Genomic DNA, 11,696 nt, shown 5'->3' on the forward strand with positions numbered 1-11,696 from the left:
GAACCTTTTTGTCTATTTGGAACTTGAAAAAGGCCACTTGCTCAAAAAACGACGTATGGAACGGATGTATATGTCTATTTATCATAGGTCCCCATTGAGGCTAGGGTCAATGTGCTGCCAATGTAAATTTTGTACATCCGAAATTCCATGTAAAATGCCTGCGTTCAATTAAATCATCCGTTTTCAAGTTCCTAATAGACTAAAAGGTTCATTCCACAAAGTGTTCTTGTGATTCTTTTGCTACATAAATTTCCATATATGATCATCGATGACACTCTTTGTTTCCGATTCTTTACTCTATATGCGTCATCAGCTGATTCCATGTTCGTCCGATGGCATCCATATGGACACAACTTGCCAAACTTTCAAGGTTCTCTAGAAATTTTGTCTTTTCAAGTTTGTAACAAGCAAAAATTGTAGTAGTTTTGGTTCTAACCTCCCCCTGCCCTCCCCCCATCGGGGGCCGGTATCAAATTTCAGACAATATTGTGGCCGATGCTTTTGATATTCTGGAAAATCTTTTTATCCAAGATTCTTAAAAATGCGCCAGATCTTTGGAAAAGCAGGCAAATCATGTTGCGTATGGCAAAATGTTTTATAAGTTGTTTATAACCGTAACCTAGCCCTGAATAGCATCCATAGACTGGATTTGATGTTAGGATAAAGGCAATCCAAGGCCTATAGTAACCCAGATTTTGGGCAACATCATCCCTATTGGCTTCGAAATCATTCTCAAACTATTGCTTTAGCCATATCAGAAAATAGGATCACAATATTTGCTATGTTTTCAACATATCCAAGAGCATCTTTACTATCCACATGTGTATAAAAAGCTACCCAGAGATTAGGGATTTTGTAGGATTGACAAACTGGCTATGAAGAGGACATCTTTCTTGCAGTTAAAAGTGCTTTAAAACTTGTTGTGACATGCATTTATCAAGCCACCAACCCTTGGGGTCTTTATTTACAATGCCACGTAAATTTTACGGGCTATGGCAACTTAAATCAGCGCCAAGCATAGGGAAAAGAGGCGTACGTTTTCAAGTTGATCGAAAAGTGTTGATAATTTTACACTTGTCACATATGTCGCCAAAAGCCATGAACATTTCCACGATAACCTGTTTGACAGCGCTATTAATTTTCATTGAAAGGCGTCGTTTCAATTTCGCACATTAGTTCAATTAAAAATACGCCCCTAAATTTTCCTAATTTTTGGTCCCACAATGTCGGTGGCCGGGTTTTTTCGGCCCATGCGCCGAGGGCTTGTATGGTGGCTTTATGAGCAGAATGGCACGAGTTCCAGGCTAAACAAATCCGTCCGCATAGGCATTGCGTCTGGCTTTTCCATCGGGGGAATAATGCTTTATTTGTTTCTGACGAGAGATGACACCGGAGATGTGTCTTTTGCGTCACAAACATTATTTAATCTGCAGGCAAGCGAAAAGGCACAAAAATTACTAGGATCTCCAGCTAAAATGAAGATACGGGCAGGCTCGTATGTTGGACACTCAAGCATGTTCTTTGGCGACGGAAGTACTCGCATCAAAATCATCGTCGATGGGGAGCAAAAATCGGCTCTTGTTGAAGCCATGGCGAACAGAAAGGGGTTCTATTGGGCGACACAGCTTCTCAAGGCCATCCCGATTGTTCCCGATTCTTGCGTGAACGCCAATGCACCCCTATATTGCCTTGACGAGCATGAAGAAATCATCATTGTAAACGAAATTGGCATGCAATAAATTTAAATTTACTCCCGTTTTTGAAAAATTTTCTCCTTTTCGCTTACCATCAAGGGTCTGTTTTCTCGAATGTCTCAAAAAAACATCAAAGACACGCCAACCATTCTACTGGGACGCCCATCAAATACCCTCAAGATGGGGATTGTGGGTCTTCCAAACGTGGGAAAGAGCACTTTTTTCAATGTGCTAACTCGCAGCTCCGTTCCTGCTGAAAACCGCCCATTCTGCACGATTAATCCATCAGAAAATAAGTCTTTATTTTCTTTCTATTACGTAGAGTTGCCGTTCCAGATGCTCGTTTTGATTGGTTATGTGAGAAATACGAGCCTGTATCTAAAATTCCGGCCTATTTGGTTGTCATTGATATTGCTGGACTGGTCAAAGGTGCCTCCAAAGGCGAAGGCCTAGGAAATGCATTTCTGAGCCATGTATATCCTGGTAGAATTTACTGAGTAGATTAAAGCCGTTGATGGCATATTTCATATGGTTCGAACCTTCGCTGATGATTCGATTGAACATGTTGAGGGAGACGTGAATCCAATCCGCGACATGGAAATCATTCATGACGAGCTTCGCTTGAAAGATGTCGAGTTTCTGACAAAACAGTTGGAAATTGCAAAAAAAAATCTGCGTGGGCATGAGCAGGATAAAATCAAAAAGCTGGAATGTGATACTATTGCAAAAGCTTTGGAAACCGTTACCTCTCAAAAGGACATAAGAGAAATCGCCTGGAATAACAAGGAGGTTGGATGCTGCTTCTTATCGGATTAGATTGAAATCATCAACACACTGCAGCTATTGACTGCCAAGTCAATGGTGTATTTGGCGAATATGACGCCTGATGAATTTATAAAAAAGAAGAACAAATGGCTTCCCAAAATGAAGGAGTGGATCGATGCCAAAGGCATAGGAGACACCCTTATTCCATTTAGCGCCGCTTTGGAGGGTTCTCCAGAAGAACTACCGAAAGGAGTCCATTCTACCCTTCCAAAGATCATTAAACTGGGATACCAAGCACTCCAGTTGCAATATTATTTCACGTCTGGTAAAGATGAAGTGAAAGCCTGGACCATTCGCGTATCAGAAATTATGTTTACTAATTTGTAGAAAGGAATTAAGGCCCCACAGGCAGCAGGGGTCATTCATACCGATTTTGAGCGAGGATTTATTGCTGCAGAAGTTATGGCATTTGACGACCTTCGCGAGTGTGGAACAGAGGCTGCGGTAAAGGCCGCCGGTAAATACATGGTCAAAGGCAAGGATTATGTCGTTAATGACGGTGATGTGATATTTTTCAAATTCAACGTTACTGGAAAAAAGAAATAAACATTCAAGGCCATCGCCAATCGGCTAGGCGTAATTTAAGCCCTATATAAAGAGCGTTAACAGGAAACATCCTATGATTTGGAGCATAAAATATAAATGTTTATTTCTTGCAGACGGGCTTATTTCCTCCAGTAAGAATGGCGCGTTTCTGTATGAAATTAGCAAAAAAGCAAACCTGATGTTTGAGAACCATAACCTTAAAGCGTTCAAAATCTGTCAAGGTGGAGCGTCTCATCTTTAAAGCAGCCTTCTTTGCTACAGAAGTCGATTGGAAGGTCTCCATTATCTTGGACTTTTCAAGTGCCTTCTTCACGCTCGATGTGCGGGCAGCTCGAGGGATCTTGGCAACTATTCCTGTAAGTGTGATGTGGCGAAGAGAAACAACTTGACGGTGGACACCGGAGAGTGGTCCATCGATCAAGACGCGATTTTGGTCGACAATCTCAACAATTACAGCTGGGGAATTGGCTTTTGGTCCATCCTTGAGAACAACGACACGGCCAACTTGGACAAAGCGAGTAAACACCTAAATGATGAACGATGTTCAAAACATTCATGCTTGAAGGATATGCAAGCCATTTGGAAAAATTCAACCGTTCATGGAATTTTTGAACAGAAGAAAACATATGATGAAACACAAACAATGCTGCAGAATGGATGAAATATGAACAAAATTAGCGTATAGCAGAGCAACGTACCATTTAGAATATTAAAATAGAATTTCAGTCTTGCAATTCTAACCCTAAGTTTAATTTTTTATCGACAAAATTAATTTACTACCCTACTATTTGCCACAATTTTACAAGAGCATCATCAGATGCAGAAAGCAGTGTACCTGGAGTAACCCACGCAACCGAATTTACATCCCGAGTATGCGCGGATGATATTATCCCCATCGGGTGTAATTCGAATTTTGGGTTTTCCATTGAAACTGAGAAAAGCACAATTGAATTTTCCCCCGTGCCAACGGCAATCACCAGTCGCCGGCCCTGAAAATCGAATTTTGAGCAAAGTGAATAGCATGGGCGAGACGATATGCTAACCTGTTGCAAGCAATTCCAGGATGAAGATAAAAGCGATGACGAAGAAGGCCCCCACATTCTTGCGGTCCCATCCTCGGATGCAGAGAGCAGAAGATTGGATGTCAACCATGCAACTTGCCATACAATCCCAGTATGGCCGGTGAGAAGGGCCTTTGAGACCCAGTCGCCATCTCCACGCCCGATGACATCAGAGTCGCAATCAACCCAAACCCGAATGCTCTCATCTGCAGAGGCAGAAGCCATGATTCCCTATCAATCAAGAGGGGCACATGCTTACTGGATATTCTGGGTGAAAAGCAATGCATTTCACATCTTGAGTGTGTTCTTGCAGAATGGCAAGCACCTCTTGCGATGATGATGAGAATGAATCAACTTCAATTGCCCAGAGCCAGATACTTTTATCCCTGCCACAAGTTGCTAAAAGATATGTGGCTGAAGAAATTAAGGAAACCGGAGCCCAATCAACGCATTTAACCTCGTTTTCATGCCCCTCCAGAGTGCAAATTAGGAAATAGGAGGAAACAGATGGGGTAGACGAGGCAGAGGCGCTAGATGGGGCAGATGAGGTATTCCAAATTTTTGTAGTCCCGTCAAACCCACAAGCTGCAAAAAGACGGCCATCGTGCGAATAAGAAATCGATCTAACAGATTTTTTGGAAACTTCTTCCAGCGAAAAAGATTCGCTAGCGTCTATGTTGGTAATTTGAATGGTGCCATCTGCAGAACAAGATGCAAATGATTTGCAGGAGGGATGTGTTTTCACTTGCCATACCCTTTTGGAATGTACTAGAAAATAAATGCAAAGAGCACAATACTTGGAAAGATAGCGCGACATTCAGTGTCCACCATTTGAATGCACCTAAAATTTACGGTCCAGGTCCCATATTTTAAATCTGAATTACCAGTCCTCAAACCCTAACCCTGGTGCTAACCCGATAATTTGCCTTGTTTAAAAAATTGTAAAAAAATTTAATATTTTTACATCCCCGAGCCGACCACCCTCTAAAAATCCCATATCTTCATGGCTAAAAGGAAAAGGCCAGCCCAGAGCAAGGGCGTAGCCCAAGGCCATTCAAAGACCGCAGATTTACCGATCAAGCAAGAACCCCCCAAAAGTACAGCTATGGATTCTTGCGTGGAACTCTATCAGTATTTTGACAAGACGGAGGGGGAAGGATGGAAGGCCAGCATATTGAGCGAAACGGTCAAAGATAGTGCATGCGACTATTCCAACATGATCCAACGGTTTATTTCCAATCAAATGACAGTAAGCTTATTCTCTCATGCGTCTAGTTTCAAGCCATAAATACAGGCCTTACGATGGGGAAAAATGGGCTACTTTCCTCGTCAGACTTTGTAAGATTGCTGGTTTTTCTGCTTGATGGCGGAAATACCAAAATGACCGAAATGCTTAAATGTCTTTCGATCGCAGATCCTGTGTTCTCGGACATTAGATTTCCGAAAGAGGCATCTGGCATCGCCATACGAGTGATACTTGAAACCCTGCTCCCGCAACTTCCTCCCCATGAATCAATAAGAAATACGCTAATGCACCCTCCAATCCCGGTCTCTAATTCGTTTATTTTCTCCCTCCTGAACGAGCTTCTTGAGTTGGGCGTGAATGTATATGCTGTCGAGTTTATTTCCCTGATCATCGATGTCTTCTTTGTTAGACTTTGCGTTCTTGACGAATTCGCGCCTCTAATTCTGCGACTGAAAACGTTCGTTAGTGATGAGCTCCAATTGTTGGGCCATACAGCGGTCATAAAAAATTTATTGTTCGCTGTTGACTGCCCTACTGCTTCAGCGCATGCCTACATTAGGGAGAAAAAGCCCAATAAGCCGAGCTATTCATATGAAGCATTTGAGTGGCGTCTGATGAGTAGGATGCTGACTTCTAAATAAAAAGTTCAATTTAGCTCCTTTTATAAATTAGTGGAAATATTTCCTCGACGCAAAACGAAATCGACGATTTGACAACGGCGCTTGATTCAGGGGTCTCGCCCATCTTTTCTAATATGGATCCCCTCAATTGCGCAAACAAGAGCTCAAGCCCCTCAACAACGGAAGGAGGTGTTGTTGGCTGTGCAGACTGGACCGAAGATTTTTGCTTTTTATGAAGAACGGGCATCAGAAACAAATCTTTGATCTCCGAAGGCGATTTCTCCTTGAAAATACGTACAAACATAATAGATAGGAAAAGCGCAAGCTTCTCGTTGCTTAGCAGCTCGTGCCATTCAATTCCCTAAAGTAAGCGCAAACAATCCCACTTACCTTGAGGGCACAAAATGATAGGGAAGATTTCCCCAGAAGATCGGCATAAAACGATGCTGCATTTAAAATTTCCCTGATGGAAACTTTTCCCGAAAGGGACCTAGAAAAGTCCCAAAGTGCATACATAAAAGTAATTGTAGCATCAATGCCATCTACTCGCTGAATAAGCGTAGAAGAAAGGAGCGCATAGAATGGATTGTACGATTTTTCCTTCTTTACACAAAGCAAAATAATGGATGGAATTTCTCTCCTCTCCTTGGATGACTTGAAAATATCCAGCTTTTCGATTGCATCGAGAATGTCAGAAGAGCTTGATATTGCATCCAAAATTTGCCTTCTCAATAGCGTATTTATCCGTAAAGCAGATGCAAGAGATTTTTCCTTTGGCTCTGCTTTAGCATTTTTTCCATTTTCTTCTGTTGGTATTGACTGTCCATTGCCATGCGCAGGGGATTTAAGGTTAGCCGGCCATGTATTATAAAGAAACTCACGAGGCACGATTGCGAGAGGATCTTGCAGCTTGAATATTCCCTTTTGCTTCAATGCTTCTAGAAGAATCTTTTTCCAAGAGTCCAGCACCGTTGGGCTTCCTTTAATTATTTTCTTTTTGTTATTCTTCAAGTCATCAAGTGCTTCAAGCATAAATTTGAACCGAGATCTAGGCAATCAAAACTGTATATACGTACCCCTGGATGGACAGTGTCCCCACAGCCGAAATTATGGACTTGAGCGCCTCAGGAGCTTCTTGACGAAGCGCAGCACCGGCAACTAACAGTTACGATAACCAATCACAACCCTTTATAAGGACAAGCACAACTTCTACTTTAATTCCGTCCTCCATGTTGATGAACGGGTCTGGACATAAAAGCGACTCGCAAACTTCGACAATAAGAGATTCTGGCACCAATCGAAGGACATATAAAAAAGCTAGCATTTTTGAAAAAGTCACGCAAGTTGCCTTGACATTGGAGAAGCGTTTGAGTCGATCCACCAAAGCTGCTAGGAAATAGATGCCAAATTCCGCATCTATCGTTTCTATCGATGAAAGCGCTACCACAAGAGTCGAATATTGAAGGATAAACCTATCCAATACATTTGGTGTTTCGATCAAGGCCTTTATAATCTGTTCCGATATGTTGCTAGTAAGATTTTGCCCATGATGCTGCAAATACAACTCCTCAAATGAGGCGATTGTGGAGCAAAAGTTCATATCAGAAAGCCGATTTAAAAGCCCCTTGATTTGCCGCTGTTGTGCCGTTGCGTGCTTTTGGTCCATTAAGAATTTTAATTTTTGATTTATTGCCAATCAAATATTTTGGCAAATTTTGATTGGGGATTCCCTGCCAACGTAAAATGGTTTTAAGCTCAAAAATGGCGGCCTCCCATCGTTATTTCGATGCATCCGCCCATTAAAACCCAGCCTTTATATTCGGCATTGCTGTCAAAACCCGTTCGCCCGGCCCGACATATACCCAATAGGTTTATGGAATGGAATGTAAAGGATTCCTCATCTCGCCTTGAGCTTAAAAATACAGACACAATTACCTTTTCAAGCGATTCTCGGCCAGAGTCTGCGTGCATGCGGACGGTAATGCCGGTAGATCCATCACATTCGATCTTCTATTGGGAGCTTTCTATTGTTGTCTCCTCATCCTCGGCGTCCCCCGTTGCGATCGGGTTTTCTGCTGCCGATGGGCCTTTAAATAGATTTCCTGGCTGGGAAACAGGCTCCTATGGATATCACGGCGATGATGGCCATGTATTTGGGTCTGCTGGGCTTGGAACCCCATATGGCCCCACCTTTGGAGCTCCTGGCGATACCGTTGGAGCCCTGGTTGTCTTTTCAGGCACAAAAAAGGAGGAAAGCATTGTGCCATCAGCAACTTTGAGGTTTACTAAAAATGGAATTTTGCTTCCAATTGCTTTTACTATCAACTGGGATTGGTAAGTGTGATTTTACTTAGCGTCAGTGCATACTACCCAACCGTCGGCATGAGAGTGCCTGGAGACAGCATTACCACTAATTTTGGAACCAGTCCATTTGCGTTTGACATTTCCGGATTTGTCCAAGTATCAGTGCCGCCATCAGTAACTTTGTTTAGGATAGGAAAGAGTTGTTAATGGACCACATAAGAGCGGGCGAGCTTCCCTTTCTTTGCAAACACATTCCGGAATTCTTTTCCGAGTTTCTTGTCCATGCTAGGCATGCATTATCGCTGTCGTCGTTTGCCAAATCGTACAAAAGCAGAGACCAAAAGAATACGGATTTGATTTCATTCTCCATGCCCATTGCACATCAAATGCAGCAAAGACAGTCGCTGTCGGTGCTGATAAATTCGGGGAAAATCACCGAATCTCTCAACATTTTGAATGGCATTTCGGGCTTTCTTTCGTCGTGCCCAGATATCTTGTTTGACATCAAGTGTCAGCATTTCATCGAGCTGGCTCGGGAATACTTTGAACATCCCCGGCCACAATGTTTGTTGCCATTCGTCGAGCTGTCGCCGCTTTTATGTGCCGCCCAATCAATTGCCGATGTATACTGCTTTTACAAACTGAGCTCCGAAAAAAAGGCCATTTTACGATCGCTGTTCTCGCTGTTTCTGTACATAGAAAGACTATCTCGGTCCGAGTTGCCATATGAGCTTGAAAAGTTACTAAAAGAGGAAAATAGAAGCGCGCTTTCGGAATCGATTTTGAAAAGGCTGGTGTTATATTCTGGAGAGAAGCTATTTTCAAATCTCGAAATGGCCGTGCGACACACGGCCATATTGTTAGAGGAGCTATATTCTCACACCGATTTTTTCCCCTCAGCTTTGCTGATCAAGCTTGATGACTTTATTTAACTGTCCAATAAACATCTAAATTTAACGGTGCAGTGCAGCAGATCGACAAAAGCTTTCAACGGAGGCCTCCTTTGGGAGCAAGGGCACAAGCGACGCTAGATTTGATGTTTTTATTAATTTTACAGGCAATATCGGCTTTGCCAAGTGAACGCACAATGTCTTCATTGAGCAGGCGTAGTGCTGGATGTCTGTCCTTGCAGCTTGACCATATAATCGCGCACAAAGATGCTTGCTTTGAGCAATCTTCTGGATGAGAACTTTTTGAATACGGTTTCATGGGCGAGGGGCCTTTGGAAAAATGAAATATAGCTTTTAGCACAAGGCATTAGTTGTGGCTCTGAATATCCCGAGAAAAATGACATTCTTTGGTTCTAGCAAACGAATAAAAAGTCAAAGAATACCCAGTCCGTCTTTGGAAAGATCATTTTTCTTGCCAAATACATTGCTGACGCCGCCAATATAGAAGGGGGGTATGAGAGAAACGAATGCTCAAGCAAGGACGATTCTAAAAAATACTTTGCCAAAGTTCTCGTTTGAATATCATAATTGTCCCCCTAAAAGATTAGCAAGCCGATTTGGAAACTTTGGAGATCCTTCGAAGAAACATGTATGGATTGGGATAGGAAAGGTTGAATTGGAGCGAGTTGAGCATGTACACTTCGGCCTTCAGTATTTCCTGATCGTCAAAAGTATTATCGGAAAGATAAACAAAATTTGAAATCGAGGGTGAAAGAATCTCTTCATATTTTGAGGCTATCAGGGTTGCCGTAATCCCCACCAGCTGCAACTTTGTCACCGACACCGTTCTTATGGACAAGAATCGATCTGTCAGGTAGACGGCCAGGAAAAGCGTCTCGGGAAGCAATTTGAGCTTCATGTTGATTTCAACGAGCCAGTCAACCAGGACCGATCGCATTGCCCATGTTACTTCTGTTTGGAATGAAATGTAATTGGGATCCGGCATGTTTTTAATCTACAAAATAAGCCGATTGATGGGATCGAACCTCAATTGATTTTAGATAGCGATATATTTCGGAGACATACTCCGGCGCCATGGTAGGGTCGCCAGCGTCGTCGGCGTCATACTCATCGATTTGAGCATTTTGAGGACTTTCACAAACCGAAAAAGGAACGGTTATCGATGGTCTTTCGTAAAAGTTATTCTAAACGAGTAAGAAAACGGCATTAAATGTGATGAAGGCGGAATAAATCTACAAATTAAAATGCACTTACAATTTTAGATCTCCTAGACTGATTGTTGGAAAGATCTGAAAGAACCGAACGTTCTGTAGAGGTGGCGTTCTTTTCTAAAAACGAAGAAGATGCACCGTTCGGATTGCTGGTTGGAGCTACCGGTGCAAGGGAGCTCTTGGAGGAATCCGTATTGGAGGGATAATCATTTTCGATATTTGCAATTGACTTTGTGGATTGTGTTCTCGTAAGAGGGGGCATTATTTAAATTTTTACTAAAAACCCGAAATATGCAGAATTGAAAATCGTACAACACAGAAATCAACTACAATAAAAATTTGATGGTCTACTGAGCAAGCCCAAATTGCTACGAGACACGCAAACAATTAAAAATTAACTTTAAAATCATATCTATGGTCACCGAACAAGCTTGCGCGCACCATATTAACGCTACCTAACCAACATTGCCACCACAGCACAAATTGGATTTCGCTGAATTTATTGGGCGTTAAATAAACAACAAGACTTTGATATTTATTCCTCAATACTTTCAGTTTGCAGACCTAAAGAAAAAGCAAGTTGATATTGTACCTTTGAAGGAGGCAACAGGAACATATGTTACTTGAGTGTACAGCTTCTCAGTAGCCTTTTCATCATCATTGCGACGGCGGGCAAGGCGAACGCGGACACGATGGGGCACATTACGAATGCCTTTCTCCCAAAGAGCTTTGTTTAGCTTGGGATCAAGGCGCACGTCTTTCGTGCCCATGTGCTTCACAGCAAAGGCCTTCACTGCTTTTATGGCGGTTGGCGCGCGCTTCTTGAAGCTTTGTCCATGGACGTGTTTGTGCAGATGTATGGTATATTCACGAGTTACCGTTTCGGAAAGTGCGGAAACTGGGGTCTTGTTGGCCATCCCTATTCTGTAAGAATCTGAAAAACAAGAAGACTAAAGCAAAGCATGATTTTTCTTGCGCCTGCAGGGGCAACAAAGAATGGATGTAATATGGCATAAGGACAGAGGGATAGGCGAGAAATCAAATCCTACCTGAATAAGAATTAAATTTAAAATTTAAGACTTTAATTTTTAATGTCCCAAAATGAGTTCCTTTCTTTCTTTCATGATGATGTTGAAAGAGGCTAGTGTTTCCAATACCCTTGAGGCAAAGTCTTTTTCTAGCTCAAGAGGATTGAGAATCCCCACCGCTTTGTTTCCGTTTTTCAGAGACAGGCCGTTATCTACAATTACCGCCCTCGTCATTACCTAAAATAATCTC

At 42.4% G+C, this 11,696-nt stretch overlaps 9 protein-coding genes across 9 annotated transcripts; 4 read left to right on the plus strand and 5 right to left on the minus strand.

Annotated features, from left to right (window-relative positions):
• Positions 1–1,223: 1,223 nt before the first annotated feature.
• Positions 1,224–1,739, plus strand: DI09_135p10 (uncharacterized protein; the record flags this gene model as incomplete). The annotated part of the gene is made up of 1 exon (XM_013383766.1): positions 1,224–1,739. The coding sequence occupies one exon, from the start codon at positions 1,224–1,226 to the stop codon at positions 1,737–1,739; it is 516 nt and encodes a 171-aa protein (XP_013239220.1).
• Positions 1,740–1,808: 69 nt separating this feature from the next.
• On the plus strand, positions 1,809–3,065 carry DI09_135p20 (uncharacterized protein; the record flags this gene model as incomplete). The annotated part of the gene is made up of 5 exons (XM_013383767.1): positions 1,809–1,990; positions 2,017–2,167; positions 2,196–2,483; positions 2,511–2,784; positions 2,851–3,065. 5 exons carry the CDS (start codon positions 1,809–1,811, stop codon positions 3,063–3,065), a joined length of 1,110 nt encoding a protein of 369 aa, XP_013239221.1.
• A 973-nt stretch (positions 3,066–4,038) lies between these two features.
• DI09_135p30 (putative cytosolic iron-sulfur protein assembly protein 1) lies at positions 4,039–4,957 on the minus strand (the record flags this gene model as incomplete). Its single annotated transcript, XM_013383768.1, has 4 exons — positions 4,039–4,108; positions 4,149–4,357; positions 4,386–4,894; positions 4,924–4,957. 4 exons carry the CDS (start codon positions 4,955–4,957, stop codon positions 4,039–4,041), a joined length of 822 nt encoding a protein of 273 aa, XP_013239222.1.
• A 549-nt stretch (positions 4,958–5,506) lies between these two features.
• On the plus strand, positions 5,507–6,013 carry DI09_135p40 (uncharacterized protein; the record flags this gene model as incomplete). The annotated part of the gene is made up of 1 exon (XM_013383769.1): positions 5,507–6,013. The coding sequence occupies one exon, from the start codon at positions 5,507–5,509 to the stop codon at positions 6,011–6,013; it is 507 nt and encodes a 168-aa protein (XP_013239223.1).
• Positions 6,014–6,023: 10 nt separating this feature from the next.
• Positions 6,024–7,658, minus strand: DI09_135p50 (putative suppressor of glycerol defect protein; the record flags this gene model as incomplete). Its single annotated transcript, XM_013383770.1, has 3 exons — positions 6,024–6,275; positions 6,383–7,040; positions 7,162–7,658. 3 exons carry the CDS (start codon positions 7,656–7,658, stop codon positions 6,024–6,026), a joined length of 1,407 nt encoding a protein of 468 aa, XP_013239224.1.
• Positions 7,659–7,973: 315 nt separating this feature from the next.
• On the plus strand, positions 7,974–8,503 carry DI09_135p60 (uncharacterized protein; the record flags this gene model as incomplete). Its single annotated transcript, XM_013383771.1, has 3 exons — positions 7,974–8,326; positions 8,347–8,470; positions 8,495–8,503. 3 exons carry the CDS (start codon positions 7,974–7,976, stop codon positions 8,501–8,503), a joined length of 486 nt encoding a protein of 161 aa, XP_013239225.1.
• An 886-nt stretch (positions 8,504–9,389) lies between these two features.
• On the minus strand, positions 9,390–10,192 carry DI09_135p70 (G2/M B-type cyclin Cdc13; the record flags this gene model as incomplete). Its single annotated transcript, XM_013383772.1, has 3 exons — positions 9,390–9,599; positions 9,630–9,782; positions 9,812–10,192. The coding sequence occupies 3 exons, from the start codon at positions 10,190–10,192 to the stop codon at positions 9,390–9,392; spliced, it is 744 nt and encodes a 247-aa protein (XP_013239226.1).
• Positions 10,193–10,196: 4 nt separating this feature from the next.
• Positions 10,197–10,680, minus strand: DI09_135p80 (uncharacterized protein; the record flags this gene model as incomplete). Its single annotated transcript, XM_013383773.1, has 2 exons — positions 10,197–10,391; positions 10,462–10,680. The coding sequence occupies 2 exons, from the start codon at positions 10,678–10,680 to the stop codon at positions 10,197–10,199; spliced, it is 414 nt and encodes a 137-aa protein (XP_013239227.1).
• Positions 10,681–10,969: 289 nt separating this feature from the next.
• Positions 10,970–11,335, minus strand: DI09_135p90 (uncharacterized protein; the record flags this gene model as incomplete). Its single annotated transcript, XM_013383774.1, has 1 exon — positions 10,970–11,335. One exon carries the CDS (start codon positions 11,333–11,335, stop codon positions 10,970–10,972), a length of 366 nt encoding a protein of 121 aa, XP_013239228.1.
• Between the last annotated feature and the right edge of the window lie 361 nt (positions 11,336–11,696).

This window comes from Mitosporidium daphniae, assembly GCF_000760515.2.
Source record: "Mitosporidium daphniae strain UGP3 chromosome Unknown contig-135, whole genome shotgun sequence".
NCBI lineage: Eukaryota > Fungi > Microsporidia > Mitosporidium > Mitosporidium daphniae.